The sequence below is a fragment of the Erythranthe guttata genome, chromosome 9 (genome assembly GCF_056151865.1).
Source record: "Erythranthe guttata isolate IM_541 chromosome 9, IM_541, whole genome shotgun sequence".
NCBI classification, from domain to species: domain Eukaryota; kingdom Viridiplantae; phylum Streptophyta; class Magnoliopsida; order Lamiales; family Phrymaceae; genus Erythranthe; species Erythranthe guttata.
In genome coordinates, this window is record NC_142541.1 from 13,125,768 (window position 1) to 13,147,814 (window position 22,047).

Genomic DNA, 22,047 nt, shown 5'->3' on the forward strand with positions numbered 1-22,047 from the left:
TGTAGCTCGAATGTTTCAATATATTCATCCACATCTATGTATACTTCCTGTTTTTATATTAATGTAATTAGCAAATTATAAAACTAAAGAATAAAACTATTAAAAAATAAATAAATAAATAAATTGTGGTGCTCGTGTGATTTCACACGAACAGAGACGTTCTGCTCGTGTGATTTCACACGAGCAAACCTCCTCTGCTCGTGTGAAATCACACGAGGTAATTAAAAAAAAAAAAAAAAAATTGTTCTTGAGCTCGTGTGAATTTACGCGAGCACTTGCCAAGTGCTCGCGTAAATTCACACGAGCACATGAATAAAAAATAAAATTCATCTACTCGTGTGAATTTACACGAGCACTTGGCAAGTGCTCACGTAAATTCGCACGAGTAGATGAATTTTCGGGAAAAAAACGAAAAACTTACATTCGGGTCTAAGTTGTTTGGATCCATCGCAAAAATTGTTGAATATCTAAAATTTTTCACTTTGAATGTTGAGTTTTATATTTTATAGGATTTGGTAGGAATAGTACAAAAGGTAAATAGTTATGGTAAAAAGGTAAAAAACCATGGTGAAAAGTGCCTGAATGTTTAATTTGGCCTGCGTATATCACCACCCTTTCTACTTTCTAGTCATTCAACACTAAATAGAATCTTCAATCTTCTCAATTTTTATTTTTATTTTATTCATTTATTATTATTTTACTTTTTTTTAAATGAAGAACCCATATAAGTGCATTTGATAAATCTACATTCTCGTCAAACAGTTTATCAATCATACAAGAAACTTAAATTATACTAGGCTTATCATGTGTGACAAACACTATTTAGTGTGTTAGCAAAGGAATTCGAACATTAATCAATTGACATAGCAGACTCAGGTCCCGTTTGGTTGGCAAGATAAAATTAGTCAAGATCAGATTAAATAATCTAATAAAACTCAAATATTTTATTAGAGCTTGCAACGTCCAACAAAAAAAAACTCATTAGAAGCCAAGATAAGACAAGATAAACTATGATTATATAATTTTGACGGGTCGACCCGACAATCTATTGGGGATACCAAACATCAAATTAAGTCCAACGATTTAGTTAATTATTGACTTATTTTGACAACCAAATGGGCCTTCAATTTCTCCAACTGCTAGACCATTTGTTACGGGACGTGATATATTATTTTAATTACTTGCATGAAGGAGTGCATAAGACCACTTGAATGTCACTGGGAGCTGCCAGAATTACTCACTCAAGATAGAAGAGTTTGTACAAGTGGATAAACTTAAAAAGAAATAATTGATTGAACACTTTTAATGATTATATTATGTTACTTATATAGAAAGTCTATATTAAAATTCATATAATACAAATGGAAGTGAAAACTTGTTGAATTGCTATTAAACTAATCATGTAATTAGAATATGATTAGTTATTTGCATTTGTTACTTAAAGAACTGCGCTTTATTGATTTATTAGATGTTACATCGAATGATATATACAATCGAGTGATATATACATCGGGTGTATAATACTATATCATTTGTCCATATAAAAACTCATATATACGTTGTTCTTGTACACTACTTAATTAACCTAGTGATTGCTTTCGATTATGTCAACCTCCCCTTCTTTGCACGGTTAAACCTTCTTCAACGCTGAATCCCTTCAGCCGGTGGATCGACGACCTCCTCCCGTGATCATTTAAACCCTTCTCTCGAAGAATCGATTTTCTTTTTAGGCAGAATGATAATACAATAATTTATAATATCTAAAGTAATTAAACATTGATTGCTATAAAACATCAGAACTAAAGTTTATTTCCCTGAATTTCACAACTCAGACTATATATGATTGTAAACTATGCCAAAAGCCATATATATAGATATATATTTATGCTGTTTCAAAGTTAAAAAAAAATCATTAAATATATATATCAAGCCTAATTTCTATTTCATCTATCTATTTTTTTTATTACAAATTATGATGTTTTTGGTCAATCTTTGGTTCTCCAAGGTTCTCATGTTTCAACACCTTCTTATGGTTTTCCTTTCTAAGAAACCTTACATAGTAATTATATATATATATATATATATATATATATATATATATATATATATATATATATATATATATATATATATATATATATATATATATATATATATATATATATATATATATATATATATATATATATATATTTCAGGAAAAAATAAAATGCACAATTAATAACAACCATATATATAGAGAGAAAACTTTATTTTTATAACGCTTAATATATAAACAATAACGATAAATTACACTTGCAATTATTATTACACTCATACAACAACAAGTACACTTCAAACTTAAGCTGAGAAAACATAACATACTTTAAGACAACATAAATATAATTAATTTTATTAGCAAATTAATTAATTAAGCTAAATAAGATACCTTTGATCAACTTCCATTTCTTGGATGTTTTTCTAGGTAGCTAGAAATTATGAGGGTTTCGATTTCAGGCTTGGCCATCTCTGCACCGTTTAGTCGAGGGACGAAAACGGGATTATTAATTATCTCCGAACAAACAACGGCACTTAGCTTCTCAACATCAATAATCTGCTCCGGAATTTTGTGGTGATCTTCCATTTGTATTTCTTGAAGCTTTTCTTCGACCACTTTTTTCGTGTTCTTGTACATTACGTATAGCATCATTTGGATCACTCCAAAGATAAAACCTAGAACATTCGGAATCTATATATATATTTATTAAGAATAAAATAAAAAATTAAACGTAAGTTATATGTTAATTTTCATTAAGTACGAAAAGTGTACATATATGTAATCATTTAAATTGTATGTACTTACAGCAATGTTATAGTCTTTGCGAATTAAGCCATAGAAGAACCACATAACCGCACTTAGGGTAAGGAAGAAAGAAAGAAGAAACGGCATGTATTCAACGCTCTTTGTTCGTACGACTTGTCTCTGAGGAATTTCAACATTGAATTTTTATTTCATTAGAATAATTAATCTCATGATTTATGTATATTAAAAATTATATAAAATAAAGCTAACGAAAAAAAACCCGTAAAAATCAATATATATTATACATACATAATTATGAAACTCACCACGACACATAAAGGCGCAATAAATACACACAAAGAGAAAACGAGGCAAATCCATCCAACAATAGCCGCTCGGTTATAGCCTTTTGCAACGAATTGAGTAAGCACAACTATTAGGCCCATGCCAACGACATTTAGTAGAAAAACGAGAGCCAGAGTTTGCAACTGCAAAAATAAATTAATTAATAAATAAATAGTTTGAACTAGCTAGTAAACAAAATTTTAATATATAAATATACAAAAATTAAATTATATAATAATTAGTACGTATATTAATTAGTATACCGTACGTACCCTAGCAGATTTTGGCGCGTAAAAGAGGTAGAAACAAATGTAGGTTGTCTGAATGAAACAGCCAACTGAGTTGATGGTAATAAGAAGGGTTGTGTCTGGTTTGAGCAAAGCATAATATATCCACAGCATAGCACTGAACAAACCAACCACGTACGGTACCGATTGGAACCCTTCGCTCGATTTTCTCTTGTAGATTTGGTGAAATGTCGGCCTGCATGCTCGAACCCCAGTAATATATATAAAACTTCATTTTAATTGCACAAACAAATATTTAATTTCTACTACGTAAAAATAAAAATCAATCGACGAGACTTACAGTGGTGCGAGGAAAACCATGAAGGAGACAATGTTTCCTGCACAAATCATTTAATTATCTTTGTTATATATAGTAAAGAATGATGATAAAATATTGATCAAGAATATATATATATATATATATATATATATATATATATATATATATATATATATGGAATTTGCATAGAATATTTTTTTTATAATTATAATTATATATATACCTAGAAGGCCAAAGGCAAAATCCAAGTAATTGGTCATTTCTGAATTTTAAGATAACTGAATATTAATTATGTAAATTATACTATAGGAGCAATGAATTGAACAAGAATGAACTTAATGAGTTCTTAATTACTCTTTTTTCAAGCACGAGTAAAAATGGTCACACACCGTCCCTTTATATAGGGAAGCTCGATCTGTACGTAGAAGTATTCGTATTTCTACGTGCTAATTTAAGAAATAAAAAATAAAAAATAAAAAAATAACAATAATAGTAATAATACTTTTATGTCTGAATTCAGTTCATGAATACAAATTGGGAAATGAAACACTAATAAGTTTTAAGTCATTTAATTTCGAAAAGATTTAAAATGGAGTGGTGGGGAAGGTTGAAATCCTCATGGATGGTTCATTCTTTACAGTTGTTCAATACTTTAAAAGGAGTAGTGTTCATTTTTTTTTGTCGTCGCAAGATATCGAGTGCTTTTTGTTAACCCTAATTGGGGTGGAAATTAGCACGAACCCAAACGAAATTAGTACTTTCAAACGAATGTTTAAAAACACTGAAAATCGGAATGAAAAAAAAAAACATGTTTCAACTTCGAATTTTTCGTATTTATTCACCTACACAGTATAAAATACATAATACTATTAACATTAGAAGTGTCATTTTCTAAAAACAAAATGGAGTTTCTGAATTATAATTTCTAGAAACTAAAATTGAATCGGAATTTGGAATATATATTCCAATTCTGATCTAAATAAACCAGAAACATCGAAGTTCATCGGAATGAAAAATATTGTTCCAAAATCGAAAATATTTGGATCAGAAGAATCAGGCAAATTCAAACATTCCTTTCCAATTTAACCCCTACCTCTAATAATGCCCCATTGAACCCTAATATGGCATTTTATTTATTTTAATTTATTTTAATTTGTTTCATTAGCTCATTTTAGTTTGTATTGGAAGGGGGAGCGAAATGTCAGTGGGTCCCATCATGGATTATTTCTGATGTGTCACCCACCCATTTCCAATTAGGTGTTTAATGTTTACAAATTAATTACAACTCGTAGTATGAGAGTTTATGGTTATTTTTGTTTTTTTTGCTTGCCGATTCATTTGAAGTGCACTGGTTAAACTATTCTCCCGTGTAAATAGCTATTAAATAACACGATATTTATAAATTACACTCGGCTAATTATGTGTGACAAACACGATTTATAAAATATTGATGATGAAATAATTAGTTTTAATACCAATTAGACCACTTTAATTAGAGACCAAGAGTTTTTGGTATTGTTTTGATGCTTCCATGGCATATATTCTTATTCATCAGAAACTAATTATAGTTCAAAAAGACAAGGACCAATCACCTTGTGCCAAGTCAGCATCAATAATACATATGGCAACTTGAACTTGTCGTGATAATGTTCTTTGAGTTTCCGTTTCTTGTCAAACACTTCATTCACGAGTGTCCCAAAATCACAACATCTCAACATCTCTCTCCATATATATATATTTTTTTATATTCACTTTATATATATATATATATAGGAGATGTGTAAATCTACTGCTATGTGCGACAAATTCGATCTATTGAGTCGTTAGACTGTTGCGTTCGCCGTATCTGAAGAACGATAAAAAGAATATATAAACTTTCCTTTATATATCATAATATAAACCATGAGTTTATATCATTTTCGGGATAAGTATACGAATTAAGGGACACTAATTATTCACGTTTAGGTAAAATTGGGCATTTAATCACCCCATGATTATATTGAGCTTAAGCGGCCATCACGCCCAACCCACTAATACGATATCCATCGTTTTCTCGGTACGCAACACATAACCTTGTTACGGAAAATTTGCACCTAATCTCTCTATTCATTCGATTTTATGTGTGAAATTTCCTTATGTTCTATTTACTTTCACAATTCCATTTCTTAATTTTATATATATATATATATATATATATATATATATATATATATATATATATATATATATATATATATATATATATAAGTGGCTACAATTATGAAGTACAAATAATATCAACTAGAAGAGGGAATTTGTTTTGTTTATTTTCCCTCGTTATGGAGAAAGGCCTAGAATACTAATGTAAGTTGACTAGGAGGCATAATATACCAAATTATAGTTATCCCACTTCAATTGTATACTTCAATTTGTACATGATGCATGTACTTCTCCATCAAACTCGTCGGGTCAGGGGATCGGGGTCCTCAAGCAATGAATTTCCCCTTTTAGTACAAATATATACGTCATCTACTAGGAAATTTAGTACAAAAATAAAAAGAAAAGTCGATAATCAACATTAAATTTTGTATTCTTAGATCATGATAAAAATCGCATCGGATCATATTGTCTTAATTTTGCGATTGAACCAACATTAAGATTGTGCATTGTTACTATCTGTTTTATTTTTGTCATAAATTTCATATACAAACTCCATTACAATTATTCAAGTTGCATTAGAAAGACGATGACAAGTTCTGCAATTTTCATATTTTTAATTTTGATTTCTTACTATCTTAATCTATTGTCGGACCGTGAGTTTATGTATTTTCACCACAACTTTTATTTTTCAACTCTGATTGTGTTCATTCTATATAGACGTACAAAATTCAAGTTTTGCAATTTGTGTGATTCAAATTAAATCATTATACAACAAATTTTGTGAAACTTTTATCATACTCTTTTTATGCGAGCTCCAATTGCAGCTATTCAAGTTGTGTTGGAGAGACAATATAAAAATCTAGAACTTGTTTCGCAATTTTCAATATTATTTTCTTCGTTTGAAGAGTTTCTTTCAAAACGAGACAATGATTGAATTATCGTCTTCAATTTCATTGTCTCTCGGTTTTCATGTTGCTCTCAATTATCTGCTCGTCAATCTACATTGTCGAAGAATCAATAATTTCTTCAAGATAGATCGAGAGATATTCAACATTCATCCTATTCCGATAATTTTGTTATGTGATTAAATTTTACATTTCTTGATTGGTTGTTTTATAAATCATTAATTATTAACTAATTAATTAATTAATATTTTGCTATAATAATACAATATTTTATAAATCTCAATTATATTAATTTGGATTGTATTAATTGTATCACCGTTTCTGGCTATGGGCAAAGCGTCTTCTCCTGTCTACCGCCGCCTCCGCCATCTGTTTCTGCAGAAATCCACGCCCACGGCCACCGCCACCGCCGTCGTAACACCCGCCGGAGACAATAATACCAAAAAACTTGTCAAAAAGTACAAATCAAATTCCAGCAGCTTCGGTGGCCAACTCTTTATACATAAGACCACCTTCCTCCGCCTCGCGAAATCCGGCCACTTCTCCTCCGTTCGAGATGTTCTCGATCACAACAACCTCTACCCAGAAGCGCAAAATGAAGCCTTTACCGCCCGCCTCATCTATCTCTACGGCGAAGCCAAAATGCTGGACCATGCACTTCAGCTGTTCGACGAAATGCCCCAATTAAATTGTCCACGCACCGTCCTTTCCTTTAACGCCCTTTTGTCAGCCTGCCTTACTTCCGCAAGCTTCGACAAAGCCGTCGAGCTTTTCCAAGAACTACCCGCAAAACTATCGATAAAGCCGAACTTAATCTCCTACACCACCGCTATCACAGCTTCCTGCAAAACGGGATCACTCGATACGTCCATTTCAATGTTGAAGGAGATGGATAAAAACAATGTGGAGCTGAATACTGTTACATTTAACATACTCTTGAATGCGTTTTATCGAAGCGGTAGATTTTCGGAGGCGGAAAATTTATGGAACTTAATGGAAGAGAAGAAAGTAATTCCTGATTTGGGGTGTTATAATTCAAGATTGCTTGGCATGGTGAACGAAAATAGATTTTCGGAAGCCATGGTAGTTTTCGAGGGATTTGAGAAAAAGGGGTTGAAGCCCAATATATACACTTACAATTATTTGATGAAAGGGTTTGTGGACAAAGGCGATATGGAGGAGGTGAAGAAATGGTACGGGAAGATACTAGAGAGCGGTAATTGTCGTCCGGATTTTATCACATTTAGGACACTTATTCCGTTTGCTTGCGACAATGGTGATATTGACTTCGCGCGTGAATTGTACGAGAAGTCCGTTGGTTTAAAGATCAATTTTCCGAGCTGCAAGATTATGCAGGAAGTGATTGATAAGGTGGTCGGGCAGTTCAAAGTTGGTGATGCAAGAGTGGATTAGTATTTGATAAGCTCTCACCGACCGAGAGGTGATTAGTAAAACCATGAGCTCCTTTTAATGTTTTCGATACAAAATATATAATTAGTTACAACTAAATACGAATTAATCGTGTCCACAAACACATCAGAGTATGTTAACTGGGTTATCAATGCAATAGCTAATTAATAATATTCCTATGGTTTGATATATATGGATGGATAAAGCAGATTGTCTCTAATGCAATATCTAAATGCACATATGTTCATACCAAAAACAGTTTCGTAAATAAACTCATCTCCATATTTTTTTTTTCTAAAAATATCGCTCATGATATAATTTAATATTATTGTGAAGAGAAAAAAAAATCTCTTTTTTTTTTCTTCATATTTTGGGGTGCATTATGCAATTTAGCCCATGAAAATGCAAGAAAACATTACAATTGAACAATTAATTCACCAATTTATATCTTATTTTATTTGCAAGCTTTGATAAACATTGAAACTGCAGGAATTTGATATAATGAACCGTTGAAGAATTCAAAGGAACGAGTCACCATCATCTTCAGCCACTATCCAAAATTTATAGAAGATAAATGGCCCAAGTTGTGATTTGTCAACTCAGTCATGCAGCAGTTAGTAACCAGCCAGTGTCATACGTCAACACAACTTAACCCGTCAATAACCACTTTGCACCCACGACTATCTGGTCATGGGTTCGAGACACCAGGAGGGGAATTGCGGGAACCAGTAAATTTATGAGTACCGAACTACCGATATCGAAGTACACGCCAGATACTGGCGGCTGAGATCGCAAGCTACCGTTTTCATGATTCTTATGGTTCTGATATTATGCTTCTTTGCTGTGACGATTCCAACCGCCAAGCGATACACCGGACAACACGTCACGAAATCAGATGGCGGTACACGAGGAACGGACTCGAGGCCTGGAGTTGAGGTGGATTATAGCCGAAACGAAAGATCATCTGACGATGCGAAACCCTCTCAGCTGGCCTGTTAAACTAATAGCCGCTCGATCCATGTATCGGGTAACTTAATAATATCCTGCTAGCCCGCAAAGACGACGACGATGATAGCCAGACGAATGAGGAGCTCTTTGAGGGATTATCGATTATGATCGTAGACGTAATGGCGGCTTGCCTCACCAATTTAGTGCGTGTTATATAACCTTCAAAGTGTCACGAAAGTACCGTCAGCGGAAGGGAGGGAAGCGTCCGTCGAGTGGCTATTCTTTTCGGGGGAGAGTGAAGAAATTCTTGAAATTCTTCAGCTGCGTGAGCTTCCGAAATTGGATCTGGAAAAGGCCGGTAATATCGAAGAGTGGAGGGCGTTTCTGGAATTAAACCAACCGGCGTCTGTTTAATTTGGCCTCGGGTGAGGATTCGGCGGGTCCACACTCCAACGATGAGGAACCGTGATCGTAAAATTAGTTTCTGGTGACCAATAAGCATATATTGTCAGCATCCTTTCTGTTAGTTTTAATGTTAAGTTTGTAATGCACAATTGAATAAAAATATGCAGAATTGTGGAATAAATGTTTTGAAAATTATTGTGATTAAGTACAATTTTCTCCTCTGGCTGAGCAAGTGAATACTTTTTTCAATATGTAAATTTACCACGATGCCCCTGACTTAATAGGGGGTGTTTTCAATTGACATCAGTAGGAAGGATTAGGGATTTGAAGCCATGTTTGGGGGAAATTAAAATTAATGATTTACAGCGTACTGAAGCCAATTTTCCGTTGGGTTCTATGGTGTAGTGGTTAGCACTCTGGACTTTGAATCCAGCGACCTGGGTTCGACTCCCGGTAGGACCTTTTTTTATCTTTTTACTTTTTAGTTTGGAATTATTGTTGGATTATATTACATCAGTAATAATTTAACATTGCAAAGGTTCTATGGTGTAGTGGTTAGCACTCTGGACTTTGAATCCAGCGACCTGGGTTCGACTCCCGGTAGGACCTTTTATTTTATTTCAGTTTTAGACATGTTATGTGATGATGTAGTTAATGGTTACCACTGAAAATAATGGTACTTAGTAAATGGGGTTTTTTTTGCAAAAACCACCTCTGTGTAATTTCGAATTGCTGAAAAAACACTCGTGTTAATTTTTTTTTGGAAAGAACCTCCCTATGAAAATTTAATTTTCTTTTGGAAAGAACCTCCCTATAAAAATTAATTAAAGGCAATAAGATCCCGAACAGCTTATCGTATGCTGCACACACGGCGGTTAGGCGTCTGAGAGTGTATTTTTGACCCCCAAAGACGAAAATACCCTTTAAATTATAGATTTTTAAAATTATAAATTCACCCCAAAATTCTATATGCCCCAAAATGAAAATTTCCAAATTTGTAATTCAAATCCTTCCCAAAAAAGCCATCTTCTTCACAAATCAAACCACAAACGTCACTCCAGCCGGCAACCATCTTCACACCATCTCCGGTGTCTTCCTCACTGGAAATCATCACATGAAGAGAGCCACGGTCACCATGGTACCCACCGCCACCACGTCCGCCCCCATAACCACCTCCCAGTCCATATCCACCACTGTCACCGCCGCGAACCTTTTAAAATGCTGGTAGACTGTAGCTCTCCGACGTGTGCGGCGGTGGATGCACCATTTGAGGAATTTGATAGAAAGTTTTTGGATTCGGGTTTGGGGTGGAGGTGAGGGGAGGGAGTGGGTGGTGTGTCGGTTTGACAGGGAAGATGAAGCACATGTACATTATCGTCTCTTTTTTTTTCTTTTCGAATTTTGTTTTCATTTTTTTCTTTTTTTGAGTGATTCAATTTTTTATTTTTTGGGCTGAATATTTCTGTTTTGTTTTATTTTGAATTCAGGGTAATTTTGACATTTCATCTAAGTCAACAGAAAAAAACGAAAAAAGGAACAGTGTGCTTTGTAAAATATAACATAAGTGGGGGGAGGTCTTGCTAAATTTTTTTTACAAAAGAGGTTTTTCAGCAATTCAAGATTACACATGGGTTTATGTGCAATTAACTCCTTAATAAATACATACAAGATTATGATAATTAAAAATAAAATTGTACTTGAATAAGAATAGTTTCTTCTTATTATTCTTACCTAAGCCATAGAAAAGTACAAATACTAATATTTAGAGTCGGTTCGATCAGGCGGCTCGAACTTGAACTCGAGTTTTTTGAGTTTGAGCTTTCTGACGAGTCGAGCTCAAGCTTCTTCTCAGTGCGTTGGCTTGAAATCTATTTTATTGGCGACATAGAAGATCTTGCTTCGTTCTTCAAGTCACGTACACGTGGGTAGCTGTGAGTATTTTTATTCGAAATAGGTTTTAGAATTATTTTGCATGGGAATTCGTTTAAGAAAAGCACCAGAAACTTTTGAAAAATTACAGAAATGACTCCGAAACATGAAAGTGTAAGCGTAACACCAATAGATATTCATATCGGACAAACAACGAAACTAACAATATTTCAAAACGAATAAAATCGAAACGATGATGTTAATGGATCGAAATTGGAAAAATTCAATCTCTATATTATGGGAGCGGAAATACCGTTTTTTTCTCACTTCAATACCACCAACATAAAAAATAAAAAATCGACAGATAATAAATAAGTAATGACATTATTGCCATTAATGAAAATCAATACCACACAAAATTTGTGTGATATTAATTTTATTAAGGGTATTAATATCATTATCTATTTATTTTCTATTTTTTCTGTTGATGGCATTAAAGTGAAAAATATGCGGTGTTTGTTTTAGCCATGCCTCTATATTATCTAGTGTTTGAAATTTGGTTTGAGCTGAAATCTTAATTTGAAGACACAAAAAACAGAACAAAGAAGTAAAATCCATTGGGCAAAATGTGCAACTCTCTATTTGAAACTCATTACATAGTAATAGATTTGCTTTTCTTTTTTATTTGTGAGCTGACTTTATGACTTTTATTTTTTATTTTTTTTATTTTTTTATTTTTTTATATTTTTTATTTTAATGACAATTAAATAAAAATAATAAAACAACAAATAAAAGCAACATCTTCTCGATGAAGGAAAGCACCTATCCAATCCCATTTCAAGTCAATCCCCTCTTCCAAATTTATTTATCTTTTGGGGCCTCTACTTTTTTCCAAAAAGTACAAAACTTTTCTATTCTTTTTCAATTTCAACCCTAAATTTTTCAAAATAAGCCAAGAAAAAAGAAGATATGCACCTAATTAAAGGGGTGCAACAGTAAGCTTTAGATGTCAGATATCCATATATAATTTTAAAGTGATTGGTAATAAAGCTAATTAAATTAAATTAATTATATTGAGTAGTTATTAAGAAATGTCATAATGATAGTCTTGGAATGCTAATTATCATATATTGATTTGTAGAAAGTGGAAATAAAAATGTGATTAAAGCAGTCTTTAATTAACACTATGTTTTGTTTTGTTTTTACAAATTCTTATTGTTTCTTGAAATATGGGATTAATTCTACTTTTCACTCTTGAGATAAATCAATTTGGCACTTTGCACTTTCGAAATAAATTAATAACACTTCGCACATCGAAACACAATAAATTATGCACGCTGTACATTAAATGAATTTTTAATGCTAATTAAGATAATTTAATATTTTTAGTTGTATTTTTTTGGGATGCCAAATGTAAAACTAATTTTTTTTATTCATCATCAATCATTTTGAAACTATAAAGTGCAAAATAAAAATACATCTCATTCACATATTTAAAAAAAAAAAGTATTAAAAAAATTACGAAAAAAATCATTTACTATTTTGTTACCAAGTAGTCTGAAAATCATATTTTGTTCCAAATATTTAAACCTAATATTTTCTCCAATTACAATAAAAGATCCACCAATCGAATAATTTAGTAAAATAATTTTTTTTTTAAGAAAATATATAGTTTTTTCAATAATCCAGTGTATGTTTATTTTTTCGCACTTTTTACGCTCGAAATTAGGTTGGAAGTTGAAACAATTTAATTTGTTATTTTGCACCCAAAAAAAAAACACCAAAAAAATATGAGATTGCATTTATTATTCAATCCAATGTGCATTGTGAATGATTTATTGTGTTTTGAGGGTGCAAAAACTACTATTATCTTTTAACAGTACAAAATGCCAAAAGGCTCCATTTCAAGGGTGCAAGGTGGGATTAATCCTGAAATATGTGTTTGTTTAGTAATTAGGACTTGAAGAACAATATTTTCAGCCGCAGTAGAAAAAACAAAAATAGCAATAAATAATGTGACTAATTAGTTATTTTATTAAAATTTATATCTTTATGTTTTATGATAATAATTAATAAATTGAAAAGAAAAGGAAATAGAGGAAAAAGGAAACTAAGGCCTAGCCCACATGGTCAATCTGTAATATGGTCACACTTCCAGGCATTAAATGTAAATAAAGAAAAACATAAAGATATAAAGATATAGCACTATTCTTAATCACCAAGAAATAGTAAAATTGACATTTTCCATTGTGTTTTTTAAGATATGCATTTAATCCCCACAATTTGACAAAAGTGACTAACTTACCCCTAAGTTACCTTCACAATTATATAATGGTTACCAATTACATAATTTCGAAAATTAGTATAAATTAAAACATAAAAGACGAGCAAAAGTTAAACCATAGAAATCAAAATGAGTATAAATTATAATTACTAGATTTTTTTTTTATAAAATTGAAAAGAGGAAGACTTTTCTAAAAAAAACCAAGAAGAAGGATATAATTGGTATAACATATAATTTAGAGGGACAGTTGGAAAATTTTATAGTATGTAGAAGGGAGATAAGTGAAGGTTTCTATCATTTAGTACAAGGGAAATAAGTGACATTAACCCAATTTTATTTGTATGTAGGGTAAATTACAATCACCCTGAGGTATGGTGAAATTACGAAAAACCCCTTCATGTTTGAGTAATTATATTCATCCCTCACTTTTAAATCTTCTTATACGTCCACTCATGCGGTGTCAAATTTAATGGAATCTTCTAGATTATATGGAATATTCTCAATTTTGTACCTGTTTTATCCAACTCGAGCTCCACATTTTGAAGCAAGATGATCATAAGATGTGTTTTTTTACTTGTAAATATCATATTGTGTTGCATCAGAAACAACATTTTTGCACAAAACGAGTACAAACTAGAGAACATTCCACGGAATCTAGAATCTTCTAGCTTCCGTAGGATAATTACAACCTCACCTCAACTATGAATCTTCTAGATTTCGTAGAATGTTCTCCAATTTGTACTCGTTTATGCAACAAATGCAGTTTCAGATGCACCACAATCTTATTTTTACAAGCCAAGAGACACATATATATTATAATCATCTTGTTTCAAAACGTAGAGCTCGAATGGGATAAAACGGATACAAACTGGAAAATATTCCACATAATCTAGAACATTCCACTAAATTTGACGTGCAAGGGTGGACGAGCAAGACGATTCATAGTCGATGGTGATTGTAATTACGCTGTAGCAACAAATTCTTATCTGCGAATTTAACAAACAAGAAAATACTTGCACAAAGATAATTTATTGAATTAAAATAAAATATTGCGGGTTACAAACTCTAATTTAATCCTCTGATTATTCTCTCAAGAAAAATATATGATTGACTTTGAATTTCGGAGACGAGTCGTTGACTTGATCTTCTCCGGATTTGATTTGGATTTGAATAACGTCTTCCGAGGGTCTTGCGACTTGAATCTCGGATCGAATGCTGAACTTTGACGGATTTTGACTTGAAGATCTTGGAGTTCTTGATGGATTTGGCCCTTCAATCTTCCTTCGATCTTGATTTGATGTTAATAACGTTAATTCGAGGGTTTAGCACCGTAATCTCGAATTAAACGCTTTAACGCCTTGATTTGATGAAGAACACCTTCGATTTGATGAACTCCTTCGATTTGATGAAGAACGCCTTGAATTTGATGAAGAACGACTTGAATATTGTAGAGAGAATTTTCTCCTACGGTTTTTATTCTTCTTGGGTTGTCTTTTGAATTGTGTAGAGAGGGTCCCTATTTATAGTGGTAGAATAAGAGTCCTACTTAAAGTCTATTTGATGACGTGGCGCGATTTGATTGGCTCTATTTAAATTGATATTTATCTCTTATAACTTGGAAGAGAAGAAATAATCCTATTGGCCAATAATTAATTGATAATTATCTCCATAACTTATTTTGTAAGATAAATTATAATTTAATTTAGACACAATTTAATTGGCTAATTTAATTAACCAATTAATTAATTTTATGCGTCTACAAATGCCCCCTCGAGACTTGTTCACGGACAATGCATCTTGGAGTGGATGAGTCTCGATAATTGCTCAACTTCGATTGCAGCTTGATCTAGCAAATAACATATATCTTTTGAAATTATGACTGAACTTAGAGAGATTCTAAGTTGCCTACGTACCCTATAAAGGGATCAAGTCATAACGTAGTTCAAAATATATCATTTTAAGGGATGTCGTGCACAGTGTATACTCATGTGGACAAGGAGAAATATTTGCAGTTTAAGCTCGTACTGAAGGAGCATTTGACTTGAATTTGTAGATAGTTTATGCTCGTATCAAGGAGCCTTGACTTGATTTCGATATATAGATAGTTTATGCTCGTATCGAGGAGCCTTGACTTGATTTGGATATATAGATAGTTTATGCTCGTATCAAGGAGCCTTGACTTGATATGTATAGATAGTTTATACTCGTATCAAGGAGCCTTGACTTGATTTAGATATATAGATAGTTTATGATCGTATCAAGGAGCCTTGACTTGATTTGAATATGTAGATAGTTTATGCTCGTATCAAGGAGCCTTGACTTGATTTGGATATATAGATAGTTTATACTCGTATCAAGGAGCCTTGGTTTGATTTGGATATGTTGACATTTTAAACTCGTGTCAAGGAGTACTTCGTTTGTTTTGGACATGTAGACCTTTTAAACTCGTGTCAATGACTACTTTGTTTGATTTGGGCATGTAGCTAGACCTTTTAAACTCGTGTCAATGAGTACTTCGTTTGATTTGGACATGTAGACCTTTTAAACTCGTGTCAAGGAGTACTTTGTTTGATTTGGACATGTAGACCTTTTAAACTCGTTTCAAGGAGTACTTCACTTAATTTGGACATGTAGACCTTTTAAACTCGTGTCAAGGAGTATTTCATTTGATTCCGACATGTAGACCTTTTAAACTCGTGTCAAGGAGTGCTTCGTTTGATTTGGACATGTAGACCTTTTAAACTCGTGTCAAGGAGTATTTCATTTGATTTGGACATGTAGACCTTTTAAACTCGTGTCAAGGAGTGCTTCATTTGATTTGGACATGTAGACCTTTTAGACTCGTGTCAAGGAGTGCTTCGTTTGATTTGACTTGTCATATTGCATAGGATGTTGTTTCTTCAAAAGACTTGCCCCCATCCTCATGATCTTCTAGTTCTTCTTCAACATGTTCTTCTTTGAGCTGATACGACTTTTGGAATGAAGGTTTTTCGACTTCATTTGCAGTTATGTTCAATTCCATATCATGTGCTCGAGTGGCCAACTCTTCAAAACTTTTAGGTTGAATTCCTTGAAGGATATATCGGAGTCCCCATTGCATTCCTTGGATGCACAGTTCAATAGCTGATGTCTTGGGCAGTCGATCCTTGCAATTAAGACTCAAATTTCTCCAACGGTTGATATAGTGGATGACAGGTTCCTTCTTCCATTGGCGGGAATTGGTGAGCTCAATCATGCTGACTGTTCTTCGAGTGCTGTAAAAGCGGTTGAGAAATTCTTCCTCCAAGTGCTTCCAACTATCAATGGAGTTTGCCCCCAAATCGATGTACCAATCAAACGCGTTGTCTTTGAGCGATCGGACGAATTGCTTGACGAGGTGATCTCCGTACGTCCCGGCATCATTGCAAGTCTCGACGAAGTGTGCCACATGTTGCTTGGGGTTGCCTTTGCCGTCAAATTGTTGAAACTTTGGAGGTATATAGCCCATTGGCATCCTTAGATCATCAATCCTTTGCGTGTATGGCTTGACATAGGTTGATGGAGACTTCGAGCTTCCTTCCAACTTGTCTTTGATGGTTCCACTGATCAGCGTCATCACTTGATCTACATGAATCATCCCTTCTGGAGAAACTTGAAGTTCTTGAGCTGGAGCCTTCTCGTTTTCAACTGGTTTTTGCTTTGTGGATGTCTCGACTTCGTCTTGAACCTCTATCTGATTCTCAACAGCTTGACTAGCATCGGCTTTGTCCATCTTGTTGATCAACTCGGCAATTTGAGAATCTCGTTGTTGAACATGCTTTGTGAGTCCCTCAATTGCCTTTGTCAAACTTGCAATTTGCTCCTCCATGGTTGTAGCGTTTGTTGTCATGACGGATGCCACCTCTGAGTAGCTTGATGTTGAACGAGGCGTGGGCTGTGAAATCTTTCGTTTTGAACCTTCCACGTCTGCGCTTGTGTTGACAAGAGGTGGTAAGCCTTTCTGAATGGTTTGAGGCGTCGAGTTAGTCTCGGAGGACGCTTGCAGCTGCAACACTTCGAGGATCTTCGAGAGAGAGAAGAGATGAGAGGTAGAGATGTCCCACTGGGCGTGCCAAAATTTGTAGCAACAAATTCTTATCTGCGAATTTAACAAACAAGAAAATACTTGCACAAAGATAATTTATTGAATTAAAATAAAATATTGCGGGTTACAAACTCTAATTTAATCCTCTGATTATTCTCTCAAGAAAAATATATGATTGACTTTGAATTTCGGAGACGAGTCGTTGACTTGATCTTCTCCGGATTTGATTTGGATTTGAATAACGTCTTCCGAGGGTCTTGCGACTTGAATCTCGGATCGAATGCTGAACTTTGACGGATTTTGACTTGAAGATCTTGGAGTTCTTGATGGATTTGGCCCTTCAATCTTCCTTCGATCTTGATTTGATGTTAATAACGTTAATTCGAGGGTTTAGCACCGTAATCTCGAATTAAACGCTTTAACGCCTTGATTTGATGAAGAACACCTTCGATTTGATGAACTCCTTCGATTTGATGAAGAACGCCTTGAATTTGATGAAGAACGACTTGAATATTGTAGAGAGAATTTTCTCCTACGGTTTTTATTCTTCTTGGGTTGTCTTTTGAATTGTGTAGAGAGGGTCCCTATTTATAGTGGTAGAATAAGAGTCCTACTTAAAGTCTATTTGATGACGTGACGCGATTTGATTGGCTCTATTTAAATTGATATTTATCTCTTATAACTTGGAAGAGAAGAAATAATCCTATTGGCCAATAATTAATTGATAATTATCTCCATAACTTATTTTGTAAGATAAATTATAATTTAATTTAGACACAATTTAATTGGCTAATTTAATTAACCAATTAATTAATTTTATGCGTCTACATACGCAAACATAAAAAGTTGTTTCGTAATCTGACATTATCTCATGAGATTGCCATAATTTCAAAAAAAAAAAAAAAGCACATTACTTGAAGAAAGAAAAAAAGAAAAAAGGGAATAAGAAAAAAAAAAGAAAAAGAAAAAAAAAAGTTGAGCAAATGTCTCTACAAAAAGCCCCCTCCATGCAAGAGTCAACAGCCCCTCACTCTCTCTCTCTGACTCTCTCTCTCTCTCTCTCTCTACACTTTCTCTCTCTTCCGTTAGTTCCTAGGAAACCAAAAATGGAGAAGCTGATGAAGATGATGAGATCAGACAATGGAGAAAACGAGAGCAAGAAACTGCCTCCCGGTTTCGTATTCCAGCCAACAGACGAAGAGATCGTCTTCCAATACTTGGCCCGCAAGGTTTTCTCCCGCCGTCTTCCCGCTTACGTCATCCCTGAAATCGACAACGTTTTCACCTTCCCTCATCCATCCGAGCTACCAGGTTTGTTTGTTTTCTTACAAAACCCCAATTCTTGAAATCATCATCAATCGGAATTAATTAAATTATATGTAATATTAATTACAGGTGATTCAGAAGAGGGAAGGTACTTCTTTAGCAACACGAAAACCAACCATCGGAGTGTGATTTTTAACAGAATCGGCAGACCAACTCGTGCTGGTTATTGGAAGATCGTCGCCGGTTCGGACAAACAAATAGGTTGCTGCTCGAAAAGGATAATGCCGATTGTTGGGGTCAAAAAAACCTTAGTTTTCTACGAGGGGAAGCATCCCTCCGCCGCAAGAACAGATTGGTTCATGGATTTATACTGCATTGCCCTTTCGAGAAGCACAGTTTCTAACACACAGCATCGGAAAAGGCATTCTCAGGTAACGAATGAATGCGCGTCAACTGTTTGACTAAATGCCGCAACCGGAAAATATATCACTTTTTTACTTGGAATTGCAGTAGCTGATTAATGTTTTTTTTATTTTTGCAGGGTTGTTTGGTTCAGATAGGAACGTGGGTTTTGTGCCACGTGCATTTCAAGAAAAAGAGTGGCGGTGATAGTATTGGTTGGCGTAGGAATTATGATCATTTTATTACGAGTGATGCTGATTCTGCTTCTTGTGGTTCTTCGTCTTCTTCGTTGGATTCGGATTCCAGTATGTTCAGTGAGGTTTCTTCGAGTAGCGACGCCAGCGAAATGAATAGTGCCCCTGATATTTAATCTCCGAATTGTATTTTAGTTATATTGAATGAGCCGTTTTAATTAAGTACGTAGTCGAAACCGAAATTTAAATTGATTGTATTCGCGCGCACCATCATAATAAATGAAAATTAATTTGTTTTCCTCATATCGCGCCTTATTTGTTTCGAGTTAATCGCATAACATCCACTGTGTTATATGGGTGTTATATCGAATTGCTAAAAACATCAATTACTATTAATTAAAAAATAATCTTATCATCTGCGTATTCGGGTCTGCGATTAATGGATGAAGGATTTAAAACGAGGAAAATAAATATGCAAAGAAAAAAAATAATATTAGGGTTGATTTCACGTGGACCCCTTCTTGGATAGTAAAATTACCGGACGCTATCCTCGATTTTTTACGATTAAAAAAAATAACTCGACGCACCTAGATAGTTTCGTTACACCGTTACACAATCGTCGAATTTTAAGATGAAAATTGATGACATTACCAAAAAAATATGTGAAAAGACTGGTTTATACTATGCTACACCGGGATGAAATACACCGGGTAAATCTGTACTATTAATATACACACAAACACACACACACACACACCCATATTGGTGTGTGTAGATCAACGGTAAAAAATCACAATATAACCTTCACCGGGTGTAGCATAGAAATAACCGAAAAGACTCTCTATTTTACCCGGTTGACCGATTGTTTAACCCGTTTGACCGATGTTGACTATTTTAACTCTAAAATTGGCTGGAAGAACATATAAGTCAACTTTGTACCAAAAAGAAAGTGTGCAGAACCCAATGCTTCTAATGAATCTGTTGACTTTACCAACAAAAAAGGATTAGATTTTGATGAAATTAAATAGTAAGAAAATAGGTTGTATAAGCAGCAAGCAAAGCATATGCTTTTTGTTAAAGATGAAAATCTCTTTTGAGAAGAGAGCATGTACAAATTAAGAGAGAGAGAGAGAACATCTTCACATGCACGCGCCGTTCTTAAAATTTACTTTCTTTAAGTTACTCAAAAAGTGATTCCACAAAAAAAAGTTCGGCAGCCGTAAAACTTTTAAGTTTAATTATGTCTGTGTCATTTTTGTAAATTAAAGTGGCAACTAATTTTACTGTTCTTGGTAACAATTGGTAAAACTCAGATTATCTATGTGACATTTTGACAGCAAATTCTGGACCGAACTCGTCGCACATAACATGCGGCCAGTGCAATTTATATCTCTCGTGTAGTTTATGGGCTATTGCACAAGAACAGAGTCTACCCATGTAAAATTGGGTTGCTTTTGTAAAATAAAAATAAAAAGTACAGCTTTCATCTCTCAAGTTTGCACCGATTTCATACTTGGTCCTCCATATTTATAAAAAACACATTTGGTCCCTCATGTTTCAAAAAATCAACATTTTTAGTCCTTCCAGTCAATTTTATGTTAGTACTAACGGAATCAAGCGTGTTTCAATGACTGAATTAACTAACAAACTAATGTTAAATTGACGAAAATGACCAAATATGTAAAATTATTGAAACATGAGGGATCAAATGTATTTTCTATGAACATGAGGGACCAAATATAAAATAAGTGCAAACTTTAGGGATGAAAATTGTAATCTTCCCATTTATGATGTATTGAACTGCATTAGAGCATCACTATTGGATCCCAAATAGAATTTTAGGGTCAGACTCGTAAATTATGGGTTATAGGTGTGCTGTAAATAGATGAATAACATAAAATAATGCATCATAATAAGATGAAATATTATAAATAACTGAGATAACATAAGCTAGGATTTAAGTTAAATTGATAAGAAAACTATATCAATTTATGTAATTAAATATAAAATTCAAATAATTAATTAAAATATTTAATTATAGTTTCATACAAGAACACATTTTCTTTGGAGAGAAAAAAATGTGCCTATTATATAGAGGTTTATTTATTTATTTTGGAGTGATATAAGTAGATCTTATTTTCAGGAATTTGGCATATGGAGGCAGTCTTTGCAAAATCTTTTAGAAAAAAAAAAAAAAAAACCCTCGATCTCACTTTTAGCTGTTTATGAGCTCGCGAGCTTTTATATATATATTTTTTATATAAATAATAATAACAAATATAAAAATAATATTAAATAAATATACATTAAAAAATCAATTTTATTATTTATTATTTTAAAAGTGATATAAATAATTTATAATGATAAAATATACAATATTAATATTATAAAAAAAAAGGAAAAAATGAGCTGAGCTATTGTATTTATTTTTATTGGCTGAGCTCGAGCTTGAACTCGTCAAATCCAAT

At 33.4% G+C, this 22,047-nt stretch overlaps 3 protein-coding genes and 2 non-coding genes across 5 annotated transcripts; 4 read left to right on the top strand and 1 right to left on the bottom strand.

The window, feature by feature from the left end:
• Positions 1-2,232: 2,232 nt before the first annotated feature.
• Positions 2,233-4,063, bottom strand: LOC105974045 (bidirectional sugar transporter SWEET14). The gene is made up of 6 exons (XM_012999087.2): positions 3,918-4,063; positions 3,716-3,752; positions 3,400-3,610; positions 3,109-3,270; positions 2,843-2,962; positions 2,233-2,728 (listed from the first exon to the last, which is right to left on the bottom strand). Exons 1-6 carry the CDS (start codon positions 3,952-3,954, stop codon positions 2,435-2,437), a joined length of 861 nt encoding a protein of 286 aa, XP_012854541.1. The 5' UTR covers positions 3,955-4,063; the 3' UTR covers positions 2,233-2,434.
• Positions 4,064-6,974: 2,911 nt separating this feature from the next.
• LOC105974151 (small ribosomal subunit protein mS78 (rPPR3a)) lies at positions 6,975-9,706 on the top strand. The gene is made up of 2 exons (XM_012999222.2): positions 6,975-8,179; positions 8,638-9,706. The coding sequence occupies exon 1, from the start codon at positions 7,066-7,068 to the stop codon at positions 8,149-8,151; it is 1,086 nt and encodes a 361-aa protein (XP_012854676.2). The 5' UTR covers positions 6,975-7,065; the 3' UTR covers positions 8,152-8,179; positions 8,638-9,706.
• A 185-nt stretch (positions 9,707-9,891) lies between these two features.
• Positions 9,892-9,963, top strand: TRNAQ-UUG (transfer RNA glutamine (anticodon UUG)). The gene has a single exon. It is a non-coding gene; the product is annotated as a tRNA-Gln (tRNA).
• A 75-nt stretch (positions 9,964-10,038) lies between these two features.
• TRNAQ-UUG (transfer RNA glutamine (anticodon UUG)) lies at positions 10,039-10,110 on the top strand. The gene has a single exon. It is a non-coding gene; the product is annotated as a tRNA-Gln (tRNA).
• An 8,575-nt stretch (positions 10,111-18,685) lies between these two features.
• LOC105974031 (NAC domain-containing protein 83) lies at positions 18,686-19,882 on the top strand. The gene is made up of 3 exons (XM_012999071.2): positions 18,686-19,028; positions 19,113-19,414; positions 19,525-19,882. The coding sequence occupies exons 1-3, from the start codon at positions 18,701-18,703 to the stop codon at positions 19,753-19,755; spliced, it is 861 nt and encodes a 286-aa protein (XP_012854525.2). The 5' UTR covers positions 18,686-18,700; the 3' UTR covers positions 19,756-19,882.
• Positions 19,883-22,047: the final 2,165 nt, after the last annotated feature.